This window comes from Mauremys mutica, chromosome 1, assembly GCF_020497125.1.
Source record: "Mauremys mutica isolate MM-2020 ecotype Southern chromosome 1, ASM2049712v1, whole genome shotgun sequence".
Lineage (NCBI taxonomy): Eukaryota > Metazoa > Chordata > Testudines > Geoemydidae > Mauremys > Mauremys mutica.
In genome coordinates, this window is record NC_059072.1 from 226,003,735 (window position 1) to 226,025,454 (window position 21,720).

The 21,720-nt window shown below is 41.4% G+C and overlaps 1 protein-coding gene and 1 long non-coding RNA gene across 10 annotated transcripts in view; one reads left to right on the forward strand and one right to left on the reverse strand.

The window, feature by feature from the left end:
* Window positions 1–21,720, forward strand: part of SCML2 (Scm polycomb group protein like 2) — a 162,544-nt gene that overhangs the window by 50,309 nt on the left and 90,515 nt on the right. For 6 of the 9 annotated variants that reach the window (XM_045018069.1, XM_045018328.1, XM_045017910.1 and 3 more), the window contains exons 5-7: window positions 11,070–11,304; window positions 17,832–17,920; window positions 19,707–19,950. In XM_045018069.1, the coding sequence (XP_044874004.1) occupies window positions 11,070–11,304; window positions 17,832–17,920; window positions 19,707–19,950 (568 nt within the window). The other 3 variants (XM_045018477.1, XM_045018548.1, XM_045018394.1) reach the window with 3 other exon arrangements.
* Window positions 10,348–11,899, reverse strand: LOC123371343. The gene is made up of 3 exons (XR_006579770.1): window positions 11,722–11,899; window positions 11,141–11,266; window positions 10,348–10,642 (listed from the first exon to the last, which is right to left on the reverse strand). It is a non-coding gene; the product is annotated as an uncharacterized LOC123371343 (long non-coding RNA).

Sequence of the window (21,720 nt, forward strand, 5' to 3'; positions counted from 1 at the left end):
TGGTTTGCCTCATATGCAGGTGCAGAATAGTGTTAGTGAGCCAAATTTGGAGTCATTTATCCAAGAGGCTCCTGAGATACAGTTCTCCCCCACTCCTAACTCCCCCCTCCTCCCACCAAAAAACAGTTTCCTTCTGCTGCCTTGTACCATTAAACTGAGAGGAAATAATGACTGGGTGAATCACGGATCTGGTTGCTGTGAACTCATGCTTCAATTAACATAACTAAGGATAAGTGAATCACAAGTCACCACCTAAGACAAAGAGTTTTGGACTGAAGGGCTGGAGGCTGTTATAATTTGTGAGTCAGGGATGGCAATTCTATTTTGGGAGGATTGTAATCAAAGCAGTTAGGGAAAAAATTGGACGTGACGGCATCCGGGGGGGGGCAGTTATTAGGGGACAAAGGAGTGGAAGAATGAGGTGAGGGGTTTGAGGCTGTGGCAAGGAGATGGGGGATTTGGGTTGGGAGATAACTAGGAATGGGGTGGTAGGGGAATGGAGAGAAGCTGGGGGCTCAGGTGAGAGAGGCATGGGGGTTAGGGGTGTGGGGAGTATGGGATACTAGGAAGTGAGGAGTGAGTGACAAGAGGACTTGGAGAATAGGGGCAAGGGCACTTGTCAGCCTCATATTCACGCCTTCAGTGTGTGTGCCCATATCTGGGGGGCTTTTGCCCCTCTGGGGGTGTCTGAGTCCCTCTTATGCCCCCTGTATATGTGCCAGGATCTGGGGACCCCATGCCCATCTACGACGTTTGGATCTCCTCCCACCCTCACTTACATGAGTCAGGTTTCGGTGAGGGCTCACTCTTTTATGAGTGTCTGAGGCCCCCTTCCAGCCCCCACGTCAGCCAGAATCTGGGGAAGTTCTGCCCGTTCGGGTGGGAAGCTGAGAACAGGTATAATTCATACATATCCCAGGTTCTAAAACCATCAGAAGGGGTATGGGAACACCCACTGAGATGAATGGAGCAGTTCACACATTTGAATTAGCCTTTTAAGTTCTAGGTTTTAGAGTGGTAACTGTGTTAGTCTGTATCAGCAAAAAGAATGAAGAGTACTTGTGGCACCTTAGAGACTAACAAATTTATTTGAGCATAAGCTTTCGTGGGCTAAAACCCACTTCATGAGATGCATTCAGTGGAAAATACAGTAGGAACACACACACACACACAAAACGGGTGTTGCCATACCAGCTATAACAAGAATAATCAATTAAGGTGGTCTACTATCAGCAGGAGGAAAAAAAACTTTTGTAGTGATAATCAGGATGGCCCATTTCCAACAGTTGACAAGAAGGTGTGAGTAACAGTAGGGGGAAAATCAGCATGGGGAAATAGTTTTTACTTTGTGTAATGACCCATCCACTCCCAGTCTTTATTCAAGCCTAATTTATTGGTGTCCAGTTTGCAAATTAATTCCAATTCTGCAGTTTCTCGTTGGAGTCTGTTTTTGAAGTTTTTTTGTTGGAGTATTGCAACTTTGAGGTCTGTAATTGAGTGACCAGGGAGGTTGAAGTGTTCTCCGACTGGTTTTTGAATGTTATAACAAACAACAAAACCACTAACCCAGGAACCTATCCTTGCAACAAAGCTCGTTGCCAACTCTGTCCACATATCTATTCAGGGGACACTGTCATAGTGGTGCTGTTTACTTGTAAGCCTTCCTGTATATGTGGGTGCCGGCCAGTGAGTAATGGGGTCTCACAGGACATATGACCATGTCACCTGGTACTGGAGTCCATCTTAAACCTGGTGCTTTTCCATTTAGAAGGAGGAGTGGGGACCCAGAGAGACAAAAGATTCCTGAAGGGGGTGGAACAGAACAAAGGGGGCTGCCAGTCGTGAGAAATCCCCTAGTTACCACCTGATTTAGAACTAACAAGAACTATACCAGGGGAAAGGATTGGGCCCAGACTAAGAAGGAGGAGTTATAGAGTCAGAGTTATAACTATAACTATCAGAGTTATAGAGGGCGGACAATTTATGAGTTTACCCTGTATAAGCTTTATACAGAGTAAAACGGATTTATTTGGGGTTTGGATCCCATTGGGAGCTGGGTGTCTGGGTGCTGGAGATAGGTGACTTGCTGAGTAGTTTTTGGTTAAAGTCTGCAGCTTTGGGGGCATGGACCAGACCTAGGTCTGTGTTGCAGCAGACTAGCGTGTCTGGCTCAACAAGGTAGGGTTCTGGAGTCCCAAGCTGGCAGTGGAAAATGAGCTCAGAGGTAATTCCAGCATGTCAGGTGCCAGTCTCAAGGGGGTCTCTGTGACCGAACCCATCACATATAGTATGGAGGTTTGGAGCTGACAGCACAGATACCCTGACCGCTGAGGGAAAAGAAATGTGTGCTGCCAGAATTATCATTGTGTGGATTCTAGGCAATTCCTTGATCATGAGTTTGCAGAAGTTTGTGTGAGAGCAAGGAGTACACCAGGGTAGTCAATTAGTTTTTGTCACGGTCCAAATTTCTTGGTTAAGATATGGTCAAGGTCTAGACTCCAGAGAAATATTTTTTCATACCACAAAGTGTCCTTCTTCAATGAACACATACAATGCTGAAATATACCCAACGCCTATTTTGCTTATATATATATTTACTGCATTAAATAAAAATAAAATCAAACCACTGGATAACCTAAAAATAACCTCCAAGAAAGATATAATTTATTTGAGGCTTTGAGAAAGTACTTAGATAAAATGTCAAACAAAAGCAAATATTCACATTAAAAACACTTTAAGACAACTGTTTCAAGTTTTGAATGAGCTTTGTCAAATACAGTTATTGTAATGTAGGCATATCTGCATATAGATAGATGAACATATTCAAAACTTTTTAGTCTTTTGTGGTTTATTTAACATAAGTATCAGAGTTTGAAGGAAAATAACACTTAGTACACATGAACTCATTATCTTTTATGATTCAAGTCTTTCCAATAACAAATACAAACCCACCTACACATGTATTAAGCAAAAGAATCATGAATAATTACTGTGAAACACCTGTTAAAACTGTGGTATCACTACTGAAAATGTAATTTTATACAGCAATACAAATTTAAAATAGAATAGATGTGAATAATGTATAAGTATAGTACTCGCCATCAGTGGGAAAAGTGACAGGTCCTCTGCTGGACAAGGGCCTAGAAGATCGGAGTGAGTTCAGTCAAGGCAAGATGGAGGCAATTCCACAGATGATTATCAGTCAGAACGGAGCAATTATGTGATTTAATGTTCTTCATTGTTGAGAATGCTGATTCATATACATATGTCGAGCCAAACATAGTCAAACTGTGAAATGCTGCCTTCCTTACGTGGGTAAGCATAAGGGTTGTCCAGAAAGTTTCAGATGTAGTTTGTGTGCTGCATCTTAAACACTTCATCCACTTCTAATTCAGTAAGCTCTAGCTGTAATTTTGCTTTTTCAGCATCTGGAAAGGATGCTTTTGTTTGATCACACTAAGTACCATTTGCTTGTACCACGAATGGGTTCCTTAGAAACAGGAAGTTGTCTTTAACACTTCCAAATTCTTGGAAACTCTGCTGGAAGTTTTGAAGAAGCCTGTCCAGAGATGATGCCATCTGCAGTGTCCTGGCAGCGTAGCAACGTTGGGAAATGCAGCATCTCCCCAGTTTCCAAATCACTTTTGAAGAGACTCTTTGTTTGTTTTCAGATAAAGTGACACTGCTGTGGAGATCCACTACATTGCGATTTTGCCCCTGTAATTTTAAGTTGAAATCATTTAAATGGCCTGTTAAATCAACAAGGAAGGCCAGGATGCTCATGCTTTTGGCATCCCTCAAAAATGCATGTAGCTCTTCTGCCTCTCCCCCCTCCCCCCCCCGGAATGTTATGTAGATATTCTTCCACATGAACTTGAATTTCCCACAGCCTTCTTGGTTCTTGCCCTCTGCTCAGAGAGTGGATGTCATTACGAATCAACAGTTCATCGTAATTGGCAGATACTTCTGAAAGAAAGCTTCTGAACTGTCTGTGTTGCAGTGATGACTTTGATTGAAGGAAGTTGACAAGTTTAATCACCATTAACATTACATTAGCATACTCATAGATAAGCCCTGCACAAAGCGCAGTTTGGTGGATTACGCAGTGATAGGAAATCAGATTGGGGTTCAGATCTTGCAAACATTTCACAAGCCCTCAGTGAGTACCGATCATGGCAGGAGCACCATCTGTTGTAATTGACACAATCTGTGTCATGTCAAAACCTTCATTAGACAAAACAGTTCTTCTCCTGCTGTGCGATTGTTATGCGGTATAAGGGGCAACAACTCCTCCCCACATTTCTCTCCTTCAGAAAAAGGACATACAGTGCTAGCTTTGCGGTGACCTTGGTATTACAGGATCCGTCCACTGCCATGGAAAATTTTTGAATGTTCAGTTTCTCACACAACTGCTTGAAAATGTCCTGTGCCATCATCTCAGCGCACCTAATAACTGTTGTGTCTGAGAGTGGCAGTTGTCTGAAGGGGTCAGCAATGTCTGTCTTCTCTGCAAAAAGGGGTTTCAGCTGTAGTAACCATCCACTGCTTAATAATGTCCGCATCTGTAAAAGGTTTCCTGTATTTTGCCATTAACACACACCTCAATGAAGCTTCAGCTGCCTTTTCCTGAGCACAAGTAGCCTTTGAAATAATATTTGTGCTCTGAAAATGTGTGTCCTTTAATGAAGCAGTCTTGTCTGTTCTTAAATGGGAACCCAGTGGATATTTGTGGTCAAAATCCATGTGCTTCGTTTCATAGTGGCATTCGATGTTCCCACTTTTAACAACAGCCACAGTCTCTGTTCAAATTAAACATACTGGTCAACCCTTTGGATGTTGTGGAAAGACAAAATAGTAAGCTTCGGTCCACTTTTCTTTAAATGAACGGTTTTCAGTGTTAACTCGTTAAACGTCGAAAGCACCAGAGATGGGAGTACCTTGGCTCACCTTTGCTTCTCCTGCAGTTCTTGGGGCTTTTCACTGCTCTGAAGCCCTGAGTCCCGGCACGATTCCAGGCAGGGCTGAAGAGGTTCAAGGGGAAGAGGAGAAGAGGGAGAGGCAGAAGAGCCCTCTCTTTGTCCCAATAGTAGAGGGAAGGGAAGAGCAGAGCTGCCACAAGCCACTGAACTCCTTCCTCTCTCCTGTAAAAATGGCGCCTACTGAGGGGCAGGGGCAGAGAGCACCACTTTTGTCCCACAGCAGCCCCGATTGGCTGTTGTTTTCCTTTGCTGCCAATCAGAAGAGGTTTTCCCAAAACAGGAACTATGCAGCCTCAGCAGCTTGGGTGGTATTGTGGACATTGTAATTGCAGGGTCTGTGCCCCAGGGGTGTCATTTTAGATTTTGATTGGGGTGGTAAGTAGCATTCCAGGAGATACTTGGCTGCCAGCCCCAGGCAGCCAGGCTGCCACTGTCATGGCTTAAATACAGGTGCACCAGATTGGAGCTGGATAAATGTTTGGGAATCCCACTGTGTCTCCTGTTGGGCTGAAGCGCTAGTTCCCAAGAGCCTCCAGTGGGGCTGAAGCCCCGAGTCACAGTGCACCTCAGGCCCAGAGTCCCGGCAGGACTGAAGCCTGGAGTCTCACACGCTTCCAGAGGGGCTGCCCCAAGTCACAGCATGCCTCAGGCTGGGCTGTTCCAGCGTGTTTCCTGGTGCGGCCAAAGCCCCAAATCCCTGCATGCCTCAGGTGGGGCTGAAAACCCTGAGTCCCAGCACTGCCTTCAACAAGGGGCTGAAGCCCCGCGTGCCTCAGGTGGGTTGAAGCCCCGAGTCCCGACAGGGCTGAAGCTCCAAATCCCAGCGCACCTCCGGTGGGTCTTCAGCCTGTGGGAAGCGTGCCTAGACTTGGGGCTTCAGCCCCAACAGGAATCAGAGTTTCAGCCCACGGGAGGCGTGCCGGGACTGAAGCCACGAGCCCCAGCATGCCTCCGCTTGGACTTGGGGCTTCAGCCCTGCCAGGAATCCGAGCTTCAGCCCAATGGGAAGTGCCTTGGGACAGAAGCACCCCCCTGTAGGGCTGAAGCCCTGAGCCCCCAGGAGCCCTACAGTCCACTGAAAAGACACTCATGGTCCAGATTTGGGCCACCTATTGACTCTCCCCGATATGGAGATTGCTGACTACAGGCTGATTGTGTGGAGAGAAGTGGCTTGCATTGTCATGTTTTGCCCAAATGGTGACTTAAGAAGTTATGATCTACCAGGCATTGTGGCGATTCACCTTATTCCTGGTGTGCACCTCATACAGTGTATGAGAGCAGATTTGGATCACATCAGTTATTTGCGTCTAGGAGCTGTATTTGAATAATTGCTACAGTGACCATGTGAAAGCTATTAATACATGTTGGAAAACATTCATCGGGAAATCGGAGGATTTGTGGCTGACCAGGAGACGTGGTACCGTATGGTATAGAAGCTCTGACACCTCACTGTTGCTTGGAGATGGGATGCATCTGTTGGACAAGGGTCAGAAGATCTTTCTCTCAAACAGAAAGCTGTCCGTGTTTTGGCACAAAAACTCTGTCTGTGACTTCTCTCACCAGCTCTGCCACAAACTCCTCCCTCCAACCATTCTGAAACATGACCAGGAACACCTTTCCATTGTAACGTAATTGTCCTCCTCTCCAGGCACTGCATGTGAGTTAGGTTAGAGGAGGGAGGAAAGTAATGGCAATAGATTGCTTGTACCAAGGAGTGAAGACTTCAGGGAGATGTGTTCCCTGCTCACAGTGGGGGAGCCTGGGTACAGATGTGGGGAGGGGGCCGGGTTGCCATGAGAATGCAGTGACTGCACTGGAGCCATGGCTAGGGAGGTGTGCTGAAGCAGACCTGGTGGAGCCCAGTGAAAGGGAAGGGTGGGGAGGCGGGTGTTGACTAGCTCAGTATGCAAATTGCAGGAAATGATAAGTACAACTGCCTAAATTACTATTTACTCCTACCAACAACATATCTTTTCCTAGTTTTTATGAACAGGTAGTTCAGTGGCAAAAAACTCTGTTAACACAGATTTAAAGTTGTCACTCCCTTGAAGAGTATGTAATGCTATTAAAGGACAAAAAGCAGGGGGGAAGGTAGCCCATGACCCCTTTCTTCTACCATCTTTGAGCAATGCCCCAGTACACACATACTCACGCTGGCCCTTGGCACTACAAGATTCAGGAGGTTCCAGATCCTACCTACACTCACACATTTAGCCAGTTCCCCAGAAAGAGTACCACATATGTACAGTGTGAGAACTACTACAAAGCCTTTAACAACTCCTTTACTCTTACCCACAGGATGCTATCTCAAACTACACTTTCACGTACCCATCATTAAACCATTAGAATCCTGTCATATTCCACATTACCACTGACAATAGCCTTTGTAATAAAAGCCCTGTGCCCTGCTAACTATATAACATACAATATTCTGCATAGAAATGATGCGTACTGGATCCTGAAGGTACACATGCACCAATTCCCTTTCCTCACACACATGAGAGAGTGAAAAACACAGATCTTCTCATATTATAATCACGCTCTGTCACGCACCTCAAAGTAGTCCACACATATCCTCATATCAGAGAGACACCTTTATGAAGCAGGCCCAACTACTGCCTCCACCGTTCAATGTAGGTACACCTAACACACTGACAGCCTCTGAAGTGTATCCAAATTATTCCTATTGTTTACTGCCAGCTCCTGGGGAACAGAGGGAAGGTGATGTGGGCAACTGTCGTCGCCTGCGTGCCCTCCCCCCCTTTTTTGTCCTTTAATAATGTTAGATGGAATCCTCTGGATGAGAGGGAATGGGTTGCAAAAGGAGGTGATGAGCTTGTGTATTTCAGCAACTGTGGGGCTCACAGAGTAAAGGTATGCATGTTAATGGGGCATGTTGGGGCAGTGCTGAAAGAGGGCAAAGATATGGATGCATGGGCAATCTTAATTCTGTTTCCTGGGTTTCAGAAGTTTGTTTTCCTCAACTCAGTGTTCTGCAAGGGGATGACATACCACCAAACAACCTCAAGTCTGCATTAACTACGGTTTTTTGCAATTAAATATACAAAATAATAGAAAGCCTGTGAACGTGTCATCACTTTGCGTAATGCGAGGGAAGGGGCTGATAGTATACCCTAGTGGCCAGTCAAATAATTTTCTAATGTACGGGCCAACAAGATAATTAACTTCAAAATGCACAAATAAGTGAAAACCCAGTAAAATAGGTTTTAAATCAAGATAAAGGTATTTGTAAGGCAATGCTCCATAGACTCAATAGTTAAAATTATTTTAGAATTATTATTTTCTATAGTTTGTTTAAATTCTTTAACTATCTGAAATCTGCATCCCTTTCTCTCATTCTTTGTCCTGTCTGTTTAGATTGAAAGCTGTTTGGGGCAGGGACTATCTCTTACCATCTGTTTGTGCAGCACATAGAGCAATGGAGGCCTGATCTCAGTTGGCTTCATATGCAACCATAACGCCAAAAATAAATATTATGTATGATATCTTTTAATATACCCCCCTCCCCAAGTATTGCAATTTAAACCAATTTCTCTTTAAAAAAAACAACTAACTTTTCCATTTAAATTGACTTTCACAGTTGTGGAGAATAACAGCTTGACAAGCAATATCCTGACATTGAATTGCCCTTTAAATTTAATATGCCTGGGCTCCCCTCTCAGACAGCCTGCTGTCTGAGTGCTACATTGACAGATGCTAGGCTCCACACACTGAATATCTCTTGTCTTTTTATTGTGCAGCGTCTGATGGCTCCTTCAGGGCTCCTGCTGTTGATCTGGGGTCTGTCTCAAACAGTGCTTCTGCACTCACAGCAAGAGGAACTCAAGATTTCAATATTTTTAAAATTTCAGAAAGGCAAAGGGGGCAGGAAATGCAACCCCAGTTGTTATCCTAGTAAGTCTTGCATCACACTTTTCCTGTCAGGCTGGAGAGACACAGTTCCTACCATTGACTGATACCTGTCCATTTTAAATAGATATTTTAAATGGATACATATTTCTTTGTGGGGTGAATACAATTTCTCTGGTCTTTCCTCTCCCTCACAGCTTTGGATCTGATTGATCCTGATCTTCAATAGACCGCTACTAGGTTAAAAAATCCTGTTTAGTGCTGTGCAATTGTCATGCATCAATCATCCCTGCCTTCCTGGTACAGAAATTTCTTAAAGGATCTTCCTCTCCCTTTTTCTTCCTAATTTACGGTATGCTAAACACTGAGCCAGTATCAAAGACCAATTACCAGAATGGGCGAAGTGATGATGCAGATGTCTTAAGTCCAAAAACTGATGCGTGCTTACATCTTTGCATCCAGTGGCTGACACTTCCTCTGTGTGTGTGTTCAACTCCATGAGAGGAAGTCACTGAACTGGGACCTAGTAGATCTAGGTTCAGTTCTCAACATTACCACAGACTTCCTATGTGACCTTGGGTAAATCACTTTTTCTCTCTCTCTTTTCATTTCCCGTCTGTAAAATGGGGATATTTCCTTTCTTCTGCCCTTTGTCTTATTTATCTACATGTAAGCTCTTTAAGGGAGGGATTGTCTCTTACTTTGTGTTTATACAGTACCTAGCACAGTTGTGCCCTGATTTTGCTTGAGTTCTCTAGGCCAGTGGTACTCAACTAGAGGTACGTGTACCCCCTGGGGGCAGGCAGAGGTCTTCTAGGGGGTACATCAACTCATCTTGATATTTGACTTCTGTACAGAAGTCTACATAAAAAGCACTAGTGAAGTCAGTACAAATACAAATTTCATACCGATGACTTGTTTATACGGAGATGTAAGTGCAATATTTACATTCCAGTTGATTTATAAATATATGGTAAAAATGAGACAATATGCAATTTTTCAGTAACCGTGTGCTGTGACACCTCTGTGTTTTTATGTCTGATTTTGTAATCAAGTAATTTTTAAGTGAGGTGTGACTTGGGTATACACAAGACAAATCAGACTCCTGAAAGGAGTACAGTAATCTGGAAAGGTTGAGAACCAGTGCTCTTGGCACTACTGTATTATAAATAACACATAATTTTCTGTTACTTTTTGTTATGAATGTAGCATACCTCATGCCATAAATCCTTAATATGTCTTCAGCTATTATATCACATCAGGTAGTTAGTCTGGATCTAATGGCAATTTTCATTGTTCTTTCCCTCTTGTATTCTCACGTTCACCAAATGACCCTTGGTCTCCTCATCTATGCTTGTTCTTCTGACTACTGAGAATTCATCATGTTGATATAGAAGTAATACCAAGTCTCCAAAGTGGTTGCCACCCTAGTTCTTAAAAGTGGCTTTATTGAAATTTTGTTTATTTCACAATGCCTTTTTGAAACATCATGGGTACAATTGCTTGTAATTTTTTGCCAGAAGGTAATCATTGTAGTATGTTTCACCATTCTCAGTATAATCATTGCTCTCTTGTGGAGTCCGGCAGTGCCATGGCACAGTGATCCTCAGCTGTGCTATTCTTAGGCAAGGGATGTCGGTGCTCCAACTGCTAGTGCTCTAGCACTACATGGTCTCCAAAGAGTACTCCAGCAACACTCTGACTAACCCAGGCACCCTGTCTCGGTGAGCCACTCTTCACCAACTGCTCTCTGAACTGCCAAGGAGCCTTCCACCTGCTCCTCACTTCTGACCCTGCAGTACAGGAAAGAAAAACAGCAGATCAACTCCTGGCAGAGTCATGCTAGTCTAGAATTCCAAAGCCATTAAGCCAACAGAAACTAACTGGCTGATTAAACACTTCCTTAAAAACCTGAGAATTTTGCTGTTTGGGGGAGAGAGGCTTTGGACTCCGAAGTATCTTGCCAAGTATCTTGCTCAGGTGTTGCTAAAAAGCAATACAAGCCAGCCAATTATTTGTAGTGATTCTTTTCACTGACTAAAGTTCATACACTGATAAATATAACAGCATTTTATGTCTTTATTAATGGAAGCTGTGTGTTTATAACTGTCCAATATATTTAGCAACCCTTTTCATAGTACCTGTCTGAATCTGTTTCAAGCTGGGAGACAAAAATAAGAAAAATATCTTTTTTTCCCCTCACCCATCCCCCTCTTATAGTCTAGGATCCCACCTAGCAATGAGTTCAAAGTTGGTATGAAACTGGAAGCTCACGACCCACGCAATGTTACCTCAGTGTGTATAGCTACAGTAATTGGAATCACTGGTGCCAGATTAAGGTTGCGGCTTGATGGAAGTGACAACAAAAATGACTTTTGGAGGCTTGTGGATTCCTCTGACATACAGCCAATTGGGACCTGTGAAAAGAAAGGGGGGATGCTCCAGCCACCACTCGGTAAGAGACAATGTTTCTGAACTAATGACATGGTATGTGTGTCCACAAGATGCTACTCCTATGGTTAGTGTTATCTTGTTTTCTTGGCAAGTGATGCTTGAAATAATGATTCAAGTGAAATGTTAGCAGCAGAAGGATAAATGCTAAGTAAAAAAGCTAATAAAGAGAGTAAATGAGCTGGACCCCACTTTGTGTATTAATGAGTCTGGGAATGGATAGAGAAATTTAGAATTTGAGCATGAATTCTACTATCCAAAAAAATTTCCCTCTTCCCAGAATCCCCCAACTAATCACAAGGAGGGACAGACCCTTGATGGCCTTTTCAGTGACTGCTTGATGGGTTACACATAAATATTACATTAATCTACTTAATTTATCCTCCTTCACCCCATAATTTATAGAGAACTGTGGCATTACCTTGTGGGCTCTACATTACTTTCAGTTGTGGAGAAGAGTCCCAAAATGCTTCCTAAAGCCACATTTCTTACAACTTGCATGGAGCTTCTGAATTTGGGTCTCTGGTGTATCAGGTGCACTGCAGAAAAGGGAGATGTCTTTTTAAAATTTTAATAATTTTAAAAACTCACAAACTCAAAATGATTTCCACAGGAATTGAATTTATATTTTATAAGCAAAATGAAATACATTTAAAGTATGCTCTTGCCACTACAAGGTCCTAAATGCCTCTTCCCATAAAACTCCAAGGAGTAACAGCTTGTGTTTTGTTGCTTTCTTTTCTTTTTCTTTTCTCTTCTACTTTCCTATCTAATTTAAGAGTAGGCTGACTGGAGTGAGGGTGCATTTTCTTTCTTTCACTCACTCTGCATGTTCATTCACTCTTTTCTCATTCTTAGTCTAGGTAAGCTCTTAGATGAGAGAGGAAACAGAGGGACCTACATTGCTTCAAACCTTTTTCTCTTACACTTCTGTACCACTGTATGTGGTGATAGTAATTTTCCAAATATATGTATCAGAGAATAGGAGCAAATGTAGTACACCTCTACCCCGATATAACGCGACCCGATATAAGATGAATTCGGATATAACGTGGTAAAGCAGTGCTTGGGGGGGGGTGGCGCTGCGCGCTCTGGTGTATTAAAGCAAGTTCGATATAACGCAGTTTCACCTATAACATGGTAAGATTTTTTGGCTCCCGAGGACAGCGTTATATTGAGGTAGAGGTGTATGTGTTTCCTGGGTTTAGACTGATAACTTCACACTACACTCTTTATTGCTGCTCTACAGAAGCCAACAGTCTCTTGCTACTGTCCTTCCAGAGGTCGTCTTCGTCACATAATCTTCCTGCACACTCAGATATCCATAGTTTCCTTTCCAAAAAATCCCTCCAGTAATTGTACAGGTCTAAACTCAAGAGCGTTTTACTTGTATAGGTATCTGGGTGTGATCTCTGCCTGGCATAGCTGTACTAGCAAAAAACCCTACTGGAGATGCAATGTATACTGGAAAATCTGTGCTTTTACTAGTTTAGCTTAGAGCACTCCTAGTGTGGACACAGCTTATATTGGCCAGCAAAACTGTACTAAAAGTAGAACCTCAGCGTTACGAACACCAGAATTACGAACTGACCAGTCAGCCGCACACCTCATTTGGAACCGGAAGTACGCCATCAGGCAGCAGCAGAGATACCCCCCCCCCAAAAAAAATGGGGCGCAAGCAAATACAGTAAAGTATTGTGTTTAAACTACAAAAAAGAAAAAAAAAGGGGGGGCAGCATTTTTCTTCTGCATAGTAAAGTTTCAAAGCTGTATGAAGTCATTGTTCAGTTGTAAACTTTTGAAAGAACAACCATAATGTTTTGTTCAGAGTTACAAACATTTCAGAGTTATGAACAACCTCCATTCCTGAGGTGTTCATAACTCTGAGGTTCTACTGTAGTGCAGTTTTGCTGGCCAATATAAGCTGTGTCCACACTCGGAGCGCTCTACTGGTATAGTATATCAGTATATCTTTTTCAGCAAAATGCTTCTAGTGTAGTCATGGCCTATTGTGTAATATAAGAGAAAGCAAAGCAGTGGTTCCTGTTCACTTCCTGTGGGTGGTGATTAGTAGCAGGAGCAGTTTCTCTCAGCAGCAGAGGAGAGTGTTCATTGTCTATTCTGTTTTGTGCATAAGCCCATCCTTAGGCTTGTATTTTTGTGGAAGTATTTGTGACACAAAATCACTTCAGGCAAAATAAAAAAAAACTAAAAAAGAGAGACTTCTTAGGCTTTACTTAAAAATACTAAACTTGAATTGACAATGCCATTTTCAAATCACACTTGCTAGTTTTATGAGGAAAAATAATTCTCCCTTAAGGCTCACTCAGCCTTGCTGCTGACAGTGAAGCTGTGTTCTTTGTGAATCGTACGTTGCCACCAGGATCTGCATTCAGAGCTCACTTAACGATAATGATGGTGCTGATGCGTGAATCAGAATAGAATCTAGGTCACTCTTTTTGTATTAGAAGTTTGCCCAGGCCCAGACCCAAACCAGATCCAAATCCACCCAATCTGAACCCAAGAGTGTTGTCATTTTCCAACCTGACCCTGACCGTTCCCTCCAAACCTGAGTTAGCGGCACCACTGCCACCTCCTGCCCATGGGGTTGGTGTGGTGGTGGCAGCTGCTTGTCCCAATCCTGTCGGCTGCCACCCCCTGCTGCACTGTGTGTGTTCTGTGGAGTGAGAGGTGCAGCACACTCACTTGGCAGTGCATATACTATTCAGTGAAGCAGAGGTGGCCGGCAGGAGCGGGGCACGCAGCCACCACTATGCCAACCTCCTGGGCAAGAGAGAGACTTCAGAGGTGACCTGACCCGAGGCTCAGAGGTTCAGGTTGTTATCTGACCCAGCCCAAACCTGATACTTGTAGTTGTAGAAGTTCTTGTAGAATTGCAGAAATCTACTCTACTTCTGTCAAATACTGGTTTAGCACTCAACAGACTCTGGTTCCAGGTGCTTAGCCAGTATTTTCTACCAGTTCAGTGGTGCGACTTTCTTTAAAACTTGGCAGCAGGCATGTACTGCTTAATGTTATTTTTTATATTCTAAATAGCTTTATTTTTTTTAAAGTGTTTAATATAAATAAAAAATGATTTTTAAAAAATGTTACCCACCCTGTTTTAAACCATTACTACACTTTCAAAAGTAAACATTTTCTGTACTGTGATTTTGACTTTACTGTGGCATTTCCTATACTTATAATGTATCATGTATGTTGTGGTGAAGTATACTTAGTGTGGTGTAGTAAGTATTTTACTCTATAAGGTTGCCTGTTGAATATAGTTGGATGAGACTGCATTCTGACTTTCCAAGACCCTAAGCAAATTTAAACAGCTGCCATTTTATAAACCAGGCAGAGAAAATTTTCTTTCCTTTTCCCCAACAACACAAGTGCATAATTTTGCCTAAAAATTATACTTCCTAAAACAGCTATTCTAGTTAAATGTGGCACATATGAGAATATGGTATAAAGTTGTGTATTACAATATTTTCATATTAATATTTGGGAAATCCTTCATCTATGGGCTTCTGACTACTGGGTGGATATTTTGAGAGAGATTTTTGTTCTGTTACTATATCATTGGCAGATGGATAAACAAGTGCTTGGGATCCATGAAGTAACTGTTCAGCTAAAGTTAAGAAATATAGAATGAGACTCCCTCTCTTTTTCTACCTGTGATATTCCACTAGACCACCAGGAGGAGCCCACTCTTAATTCAACAGTGAAATACTCAGTACAGTAAGTCCAGAGTTAATCACTAGGGAGCCATCTGGATGTTTGTGCATTAGTACTCTGACTGCTCAGGAAAATGGTTGTATTCCTGGAGAAGTGAAAGATAGGGTAGGTGGTCATGGCTATATTGTAGTTCACTTACACTCCCAGATGCAAGAAAAATGCAGGTACCTAATGGCATCAGAGAACTTTTGGACAGACTGATCTTATATCAAGTACAAGTTGGGTCTCCACTACTGCTGATCCTCAGCTGCCAAGTAATATTATGTTGCAAGGCTCAGTTAATAATTGTTTTGAGATCCACTGGTGGAAAGGTGAAGTGTGAAGTACTATTAAGAACCTTCCAAATTTTGTGAGAGGGGGATAACCAAAATGGAGCAGCAATTTTCTCTGTGTGGGTCTGTAATCTATTTAAAGTGTTTCAAAATACAGTGCTTATGCCACTATAATTATATTGCTTTAGGACCCGATATAATGAAAGCAGTATAACCCCCTAATGTGGATGCATTTATTACAAGTATAAAGGTGCCTTGGTTGGTATCAAAATAGGCTATACTGATATTAGCACCTTTTATATTGGTATAACTACAGTTATACTAGCTAGTTGCACATTTTTAACTTTATCTATCCTTAAACTAATACAGTGGTACAAAAAACGTGTATAGACCAGTCTGTGGCCAGTGATGTGTTCTGATTACCATTTCTGTTCACTGAAATTAGTTGAAATGTTATACCTAATAAGCAAATGTTTTTGTACTATCCAGGAATGCAAGTTTGGCTCCTCTCATAATGATCGTCAGCCATTCTATTGCATAGTTTATTCAGAAAAGTAGTAGTCACACATTGTCCCTCTAGTCCTTGATTCTTTAGCGATAGCTAGGTTCCAACATTCAAACATCCTGGCATATATAGATACATTTTTGAAAAAGCCTTTTTGGCACTTTTGCAGCATTCTGTTCCTGGGTAAAGCTGGGAGCTAATTGGGTGTATAATTGCCTCCTGCTAGACACTTACACAACTGATTTTCCCAAGTGGAATGGAGCCTTCTGGTCCCAACATTTGATTTCTCTTACAGTAACAAATGAGTTAAAATAGTCCCTCCCACCTGAGCTCTAAACATATGTTAGTTTCACATATTACATCAGGCTCAGTAGTGTTCAGTGTCTAGTTAAGGTTTCAAATTCCAACTTCCATTTGAAAATACTTTTTTTTTTAAGTACTTTATAATGTTTTCAAACGAATTCCTTTGGGGATAACATTTTCCATGCTCTAATTAGAAGTGATTTTTTAAAGAAAGCTTAAGTGAAATCAGTTGAGCTACTTTAACTGAGTAGTGTCACCACCCTTCCTGTTATTGGCATGTGCATTCACGCACTCTGTGCTTTCCAGTGAGAAATGCTCTACTCAGCTAATTCAAAAGGTGAATCTAGAAACTTCCAGAATGGCATGTTTTATAAATCATGTTAAGACTTAGAAATCAATCCAAGTTTAAAAATCAGCTCAGTAGTTTCTCAGTTGTGAACATTTAAACATGACAATTTCTCACATATATAAGATCTCGTGTATCCAGTTTTAAAATGCAATTTAAGAAGTTGTGGACTTTAAACAACTTTTACATCTGTCTGCTCAGTTAAGCACAATTTAAGGCCACTGTGTCAGGGAGCCATTACCCACGACAGGAATTAAGGTTTAAATAGTAAGTAATCAAAAGTCATGTAAACTTTTCCATATCTACTATTAGTGTTTTTTTTAAGTCATACCTAGATTGTAAGGCAATTCTTCAAGTCCAGACAAGGATTCTAGTAGTAGTTGCTGTAGAGAGGTTTCCGATTAGGTTCCTGTTTTGTTGTGTTCGCTTTTTTGGGGGAGAACTACAACAGACTTACACCTGCTAAAGATCTGGCCCAAAATATCTGTTGTCTATTTGAATCAGTCTAGTAGCTTCAAACACAGCCCTGAAGGTGCTTCGAAAGCAGAGAGAGATATAAGCATGTTTCTTCCTTTACTGGGAGGTACTTGGTTCTAAGGGAGAATGCCATGGAATGAAGGATATTCCCACCAAACAATTGTTTTGATAAGATAAAGTTGTTTTTAATAAAAGCAGGTTTGGGTTATAGTAACTCTTTGTGCATTGTATTCACTTATTTTTTGAATGAAGAAAACTGGCATGGAAACATTCTCCACTTTATGCAATTGCAATATGATGCAATACCAAGATGTTTCATTTCTACCATTCCTTGTTTTGTGTTCTTGTCTTTGTAATTAAAGGAGGTATTGTTTCATTGAAAATTGTTTGCACTTCCTTGTTTCTTTTTGTGAAAGAATCTGGTGAAAGAGCCTCAGTGAAGAAGAAAATGTGTCTAATAAATAAGAGTTAGATGACAGAAGCTAGATCAGAGGATGTCATTTGAGAATGAAAGAAAACTGCCCCAGTAAATATAACTGGGTACTCTGCAAGGAAGATGGTTTGGGACCAGGGAATATAGAGAATGATTTAATCTGCAGTACTACAGCTTGCATGTCTCTAGTCACACTTAATATAGTAACCATGATAAATGATTTTGCAGGCAAATCACTCCTGAAAGGAAATACACTATCCAACACGTTTATTGCACTAAACAGCTGCCCTATGCATTCATGTGTCTTGGCCACATTTATTTCTAGCCAAGTCCAAACCAGAGGGTTTTAGACAGTAGTAGGGTAAATTCTGCATCCTTCTTCTTCCCATATATTAATGTTTTATAAAGGTGAGTCTAGGATCTTTTACACAACTAATCTATTTATGTTAATTAGGTTTCCAGATGAATGCATCATCTTGGCCAATGTTTCTGTTAAGAACACTAAATGGCGCTGAAATGGCACCTGCAGCATTCTTCAAGAAGGTAAGAAGAAAGGGGCTCCTAGTAAACAAGCTTCCATCAACTGGCCCATGATTACATGTGTATTGAGGATGCCAGGATATTGTACTGTTCTCTTCAGCATGGAAAGGCAACAGTGTTATTTAAAATTACTTTGAAGTGGATTGGCAAGCCACAAAACTGGACAGGAAATGATCATCTTCTAGTCCAAATGGATGAGCACCTCTTTTCCTGTGTTTGGACCTTTAAGGTATGCTGTATTATTTAGAAAAAATTGTGTTAGCTTGGTTTTTTTCATGGATTTAAGATGTTATGCATCTTTCGTTTGTTGACAGTAACATGTTCATGATGTGTCTGTGTATGTGTTGGGCTAAAACTGGTAAGGGAGAACGAGAGCCACAGGAACGCATGGCGAGTCTATGCTGAATATTTTTATTTGGTGCATACTTCACAGTAGAGCTGTTAAGAATGTAGTGGGGACTTAGCTGAAAGTAATAAAAAAATGCTATCCGTTTTAGAAGTATGGCCTTTATGCTGAAGGAAAGAGGATCTTAAGAAAAATTTGTGAAATGTTTTTATGCAAAAAATATGTAGGGATGCAAGTATGACTCAGCTGATCTGTTGATTTGATTTGTCCTCTTACCATTCTTATGAGCTTGCTAAAATCAAAGTGTGAAGTTCAATGATTTCTTTCTTAGTATTGATAATGGCTTTGCATGAGTTTGTGTTAGTAAAACGTACATTGGGCTTGATCCTGTAAGCTCTTTGCTTGTGAATCCCCATTCATTTTGAGAACATATTGATTTGAATGCATTCATAAAATAGCTATGGCATGAGCAGTGGCACTGCAAGCTTCTCGATACTGTCCCAGCAATATGCCTCAGTCCTTTTCTGGAGGCTCTACCTCTTGAGGGTGAGATGTAATTTGGTTTCCCTTCAATCCTTTGGCCTTTCTGCTAAGACTCACAAGAGTTACATTGTGGACCGTTGTGTTGCTGATTTTTGTTTTATTTGTCTGAGACCAGCTTATTTCACACAGGCCACTAAACAGCCTTCAGATGTTAATGATTTGTGTGTGCATTTGGATAAGTAATAAAGAAGTGAAAGATTCCCTAGTCCATTATCAATCCCCAGAAACATCCAGTCCCTCATAGAAGTACATTTTTCTGATCCTGTCCTCTCCCTACATAAAACTATGCCATTTATTTTTAGTGTACGTTCACTATCCCACCATTCCTGTAGAACACATCAGATTTTCTCAGCCAACTGCTTAAGTAGACTCAGCATAACCTTGCTCCCAGTCACATAAGTAGGAGCAGAATTGAGCCTAGATAATCTAGAACAGGGGTAGGCAACCTATGTCACGGGTGCCGAAGGCGGCACACGAGCTGATTTTCAGCGGCACTCACACTGCCCAGGTCCTGGCCACCAGTCCGGGGGGGCTCTTCATTTTAATTTAATTTTAAATGAAGCTTTTTAAACATTTTAAAAGCTTTATTTACTTTACATACAACAATAGTTTAGTTATATATTATAGACTTATAGAAAGAGACCTTCTAAAAACGTTAAAATGTATTACTGGCACGCGAAACCTTAAATTAGAGTGAATAAATGAAGGTTTGGCACACCACTTCCGAAAGGTTGCCGACCCCATATCTAGAAAATTTAAAATAAACTTGTAACATGTATTAAATATGTATTGTATAACCTTTTTGGGGTAGTCAGTATGAGAAGTTAGAATGTTAGAGAAAAGTAGCTGTTTTTCAAGAGTTCATGGAAACCTAGATGTTCTGCAATTTTATTTTGACAGGAACCACCAAAACCTGCTCCAAACTATTTTAAAGTTGGAATGAAACTTGAAGCAGTAGACAAAAAGAACCCTTATTTAATTTGCCCAGCGACCATCGGAGATGTTAGAGGAGATGAAGTTTTCATTACATTTGATGGCTGGAGGGGAGCATTTGACTATTGGTGCAAATATGATTCTCGAGATATCTTCCCAGTTGGATGGTGTGGCTTAACAGGAGATGCACTACAGCCACCAGGCAACAATGGTAAAACCACCAGTAATAACGCTTAATCTGTCTTCCCAAATTTTGCTGCTGTCAAGCAGCTGGGACTTAAGAACCAACTGATCTTATGCAGATTTTAGGATTTTGATATGTAAACAGCTGATGCAGATGAAATAGTGACACGTTTTCACTGTATCATACCCAAGGATTTGAATTAGTCACAGATTCCATGACTTTATTGGACCTCCATGACTTCTTTGGCTTCAGCTGTCAGCGGCCAGGGCAGAGTCAGGGCTGTGTTGCCTGCCCCCCCGACCCAGTATGGCACTGTGCACCCCAGGGCTACAGCCGGGGCTGGAGCTGTGTGCCCCTCCCCTGCAGCTGCTGTCGGAGTGTGCGCCCTCCCTCCCCTTATGCCTAGAGCAGGGGCTGTGTCCCATCCCTCTCCTGTAGTGGTGGGGCTCGGGCTGTCAATCTCTTCCCCCTGTCCTCCCTCCACTCCCGCCCCATGGGGCTCCAGTTGTCATTGCTCCTCTGACCCCTGCTTATTTTTAGTAAAAGTCATGGACAGGTCATGGCTCCTGTGAATTTTTGTTTATTGCCCGTGACCTGTCTGTGACTTTTACTAAAAATAACCTTGACAAAATCTTAACCTTAATCATATATTTTTCTGTTGTCTCTTTGAGAAACTATTATTGCTCATTTACAGTAGTTCACAACTATTTGTGCACACAGTAGCTCTGGAAACTCTTCTTGACTGACATTTACATGCCATAATTTGTTTCTTTATCATTCCTGCTCTAATTCTGATAATGGTTGAAGACCAAATCTAAACAAATTCCATTAAAACCAATTGCATTCAAATTCTTCTGCAGTGAGAGATCTGTTTATGTTCAGTTCTCTATGTACTTTTTGAAGAATATTGGACTTCATCTAGACCTTTTACTTATAGTCTCAATAGTTTTGGTAGCTGCATTAATTGAATATCATAGGAATTTATATTCAACTTTGCATCAACACCTTACCTCAAGGTTATAGAATGGAGCTCTGAAGAACAACAAAAAAAACTGTTTTAAAGTAGGAAATGCAATAAAATTTTCTTTGTTTCCAAGGGATTCAAACTCTAGGCTTACCTGTAGCATTTGCTTTGGGCTATAAACTTTCTGTTTTTGAAGTTGTATATTATTAGGATCTTCCAAATACTTTGTTTGCTGCTTACCTACCTAGGTATGTGAACCTATAGATAGAAAGCCCCCTTTGCTAATAGCCAACTTTGCTCTGTCATTATATACCCATTTCTTTCTTTGCCAAGGTATGTGAAATGAAAGAGGAATATCATTGTTTAATATTTGTGATATGCTATGGGGTCTCTTCTAAGATATCTAAAATCTGAAGTTTTGCTGTAAAACAATTTGGGTTATATTCGCTTACTACTTTCAGATTCAAGATGTGTGAAAGGAGTTTTTGTAATGAGGAATCACATTTTAAAATTAATTCTACTGTTACTGAGTAATTTGTTCTAATCATGAACGGTTTCACTGTGTGTGTTAAGTGAATGAGAAACAAGAACAGCACATTTCTGTAGAAAAGTTGGGAGAACAAAGAAGACAAGTAACCATTTATGGTTCTTTTCCCAACATATTTTATTTTTAGGACAACAGTGTAAGAATCAGAGGTAAGGCTAGCCACTAAAGATTGGCATGAGAATTGGGAAGAGTTGTCACAGAAAATCTTAATGTAATAGAACCTGTTAGACTGAAACAGGTTTAGGGAGGAAAGGTGATCCAGTGGTTATGGGCCTAGCCTGGGACT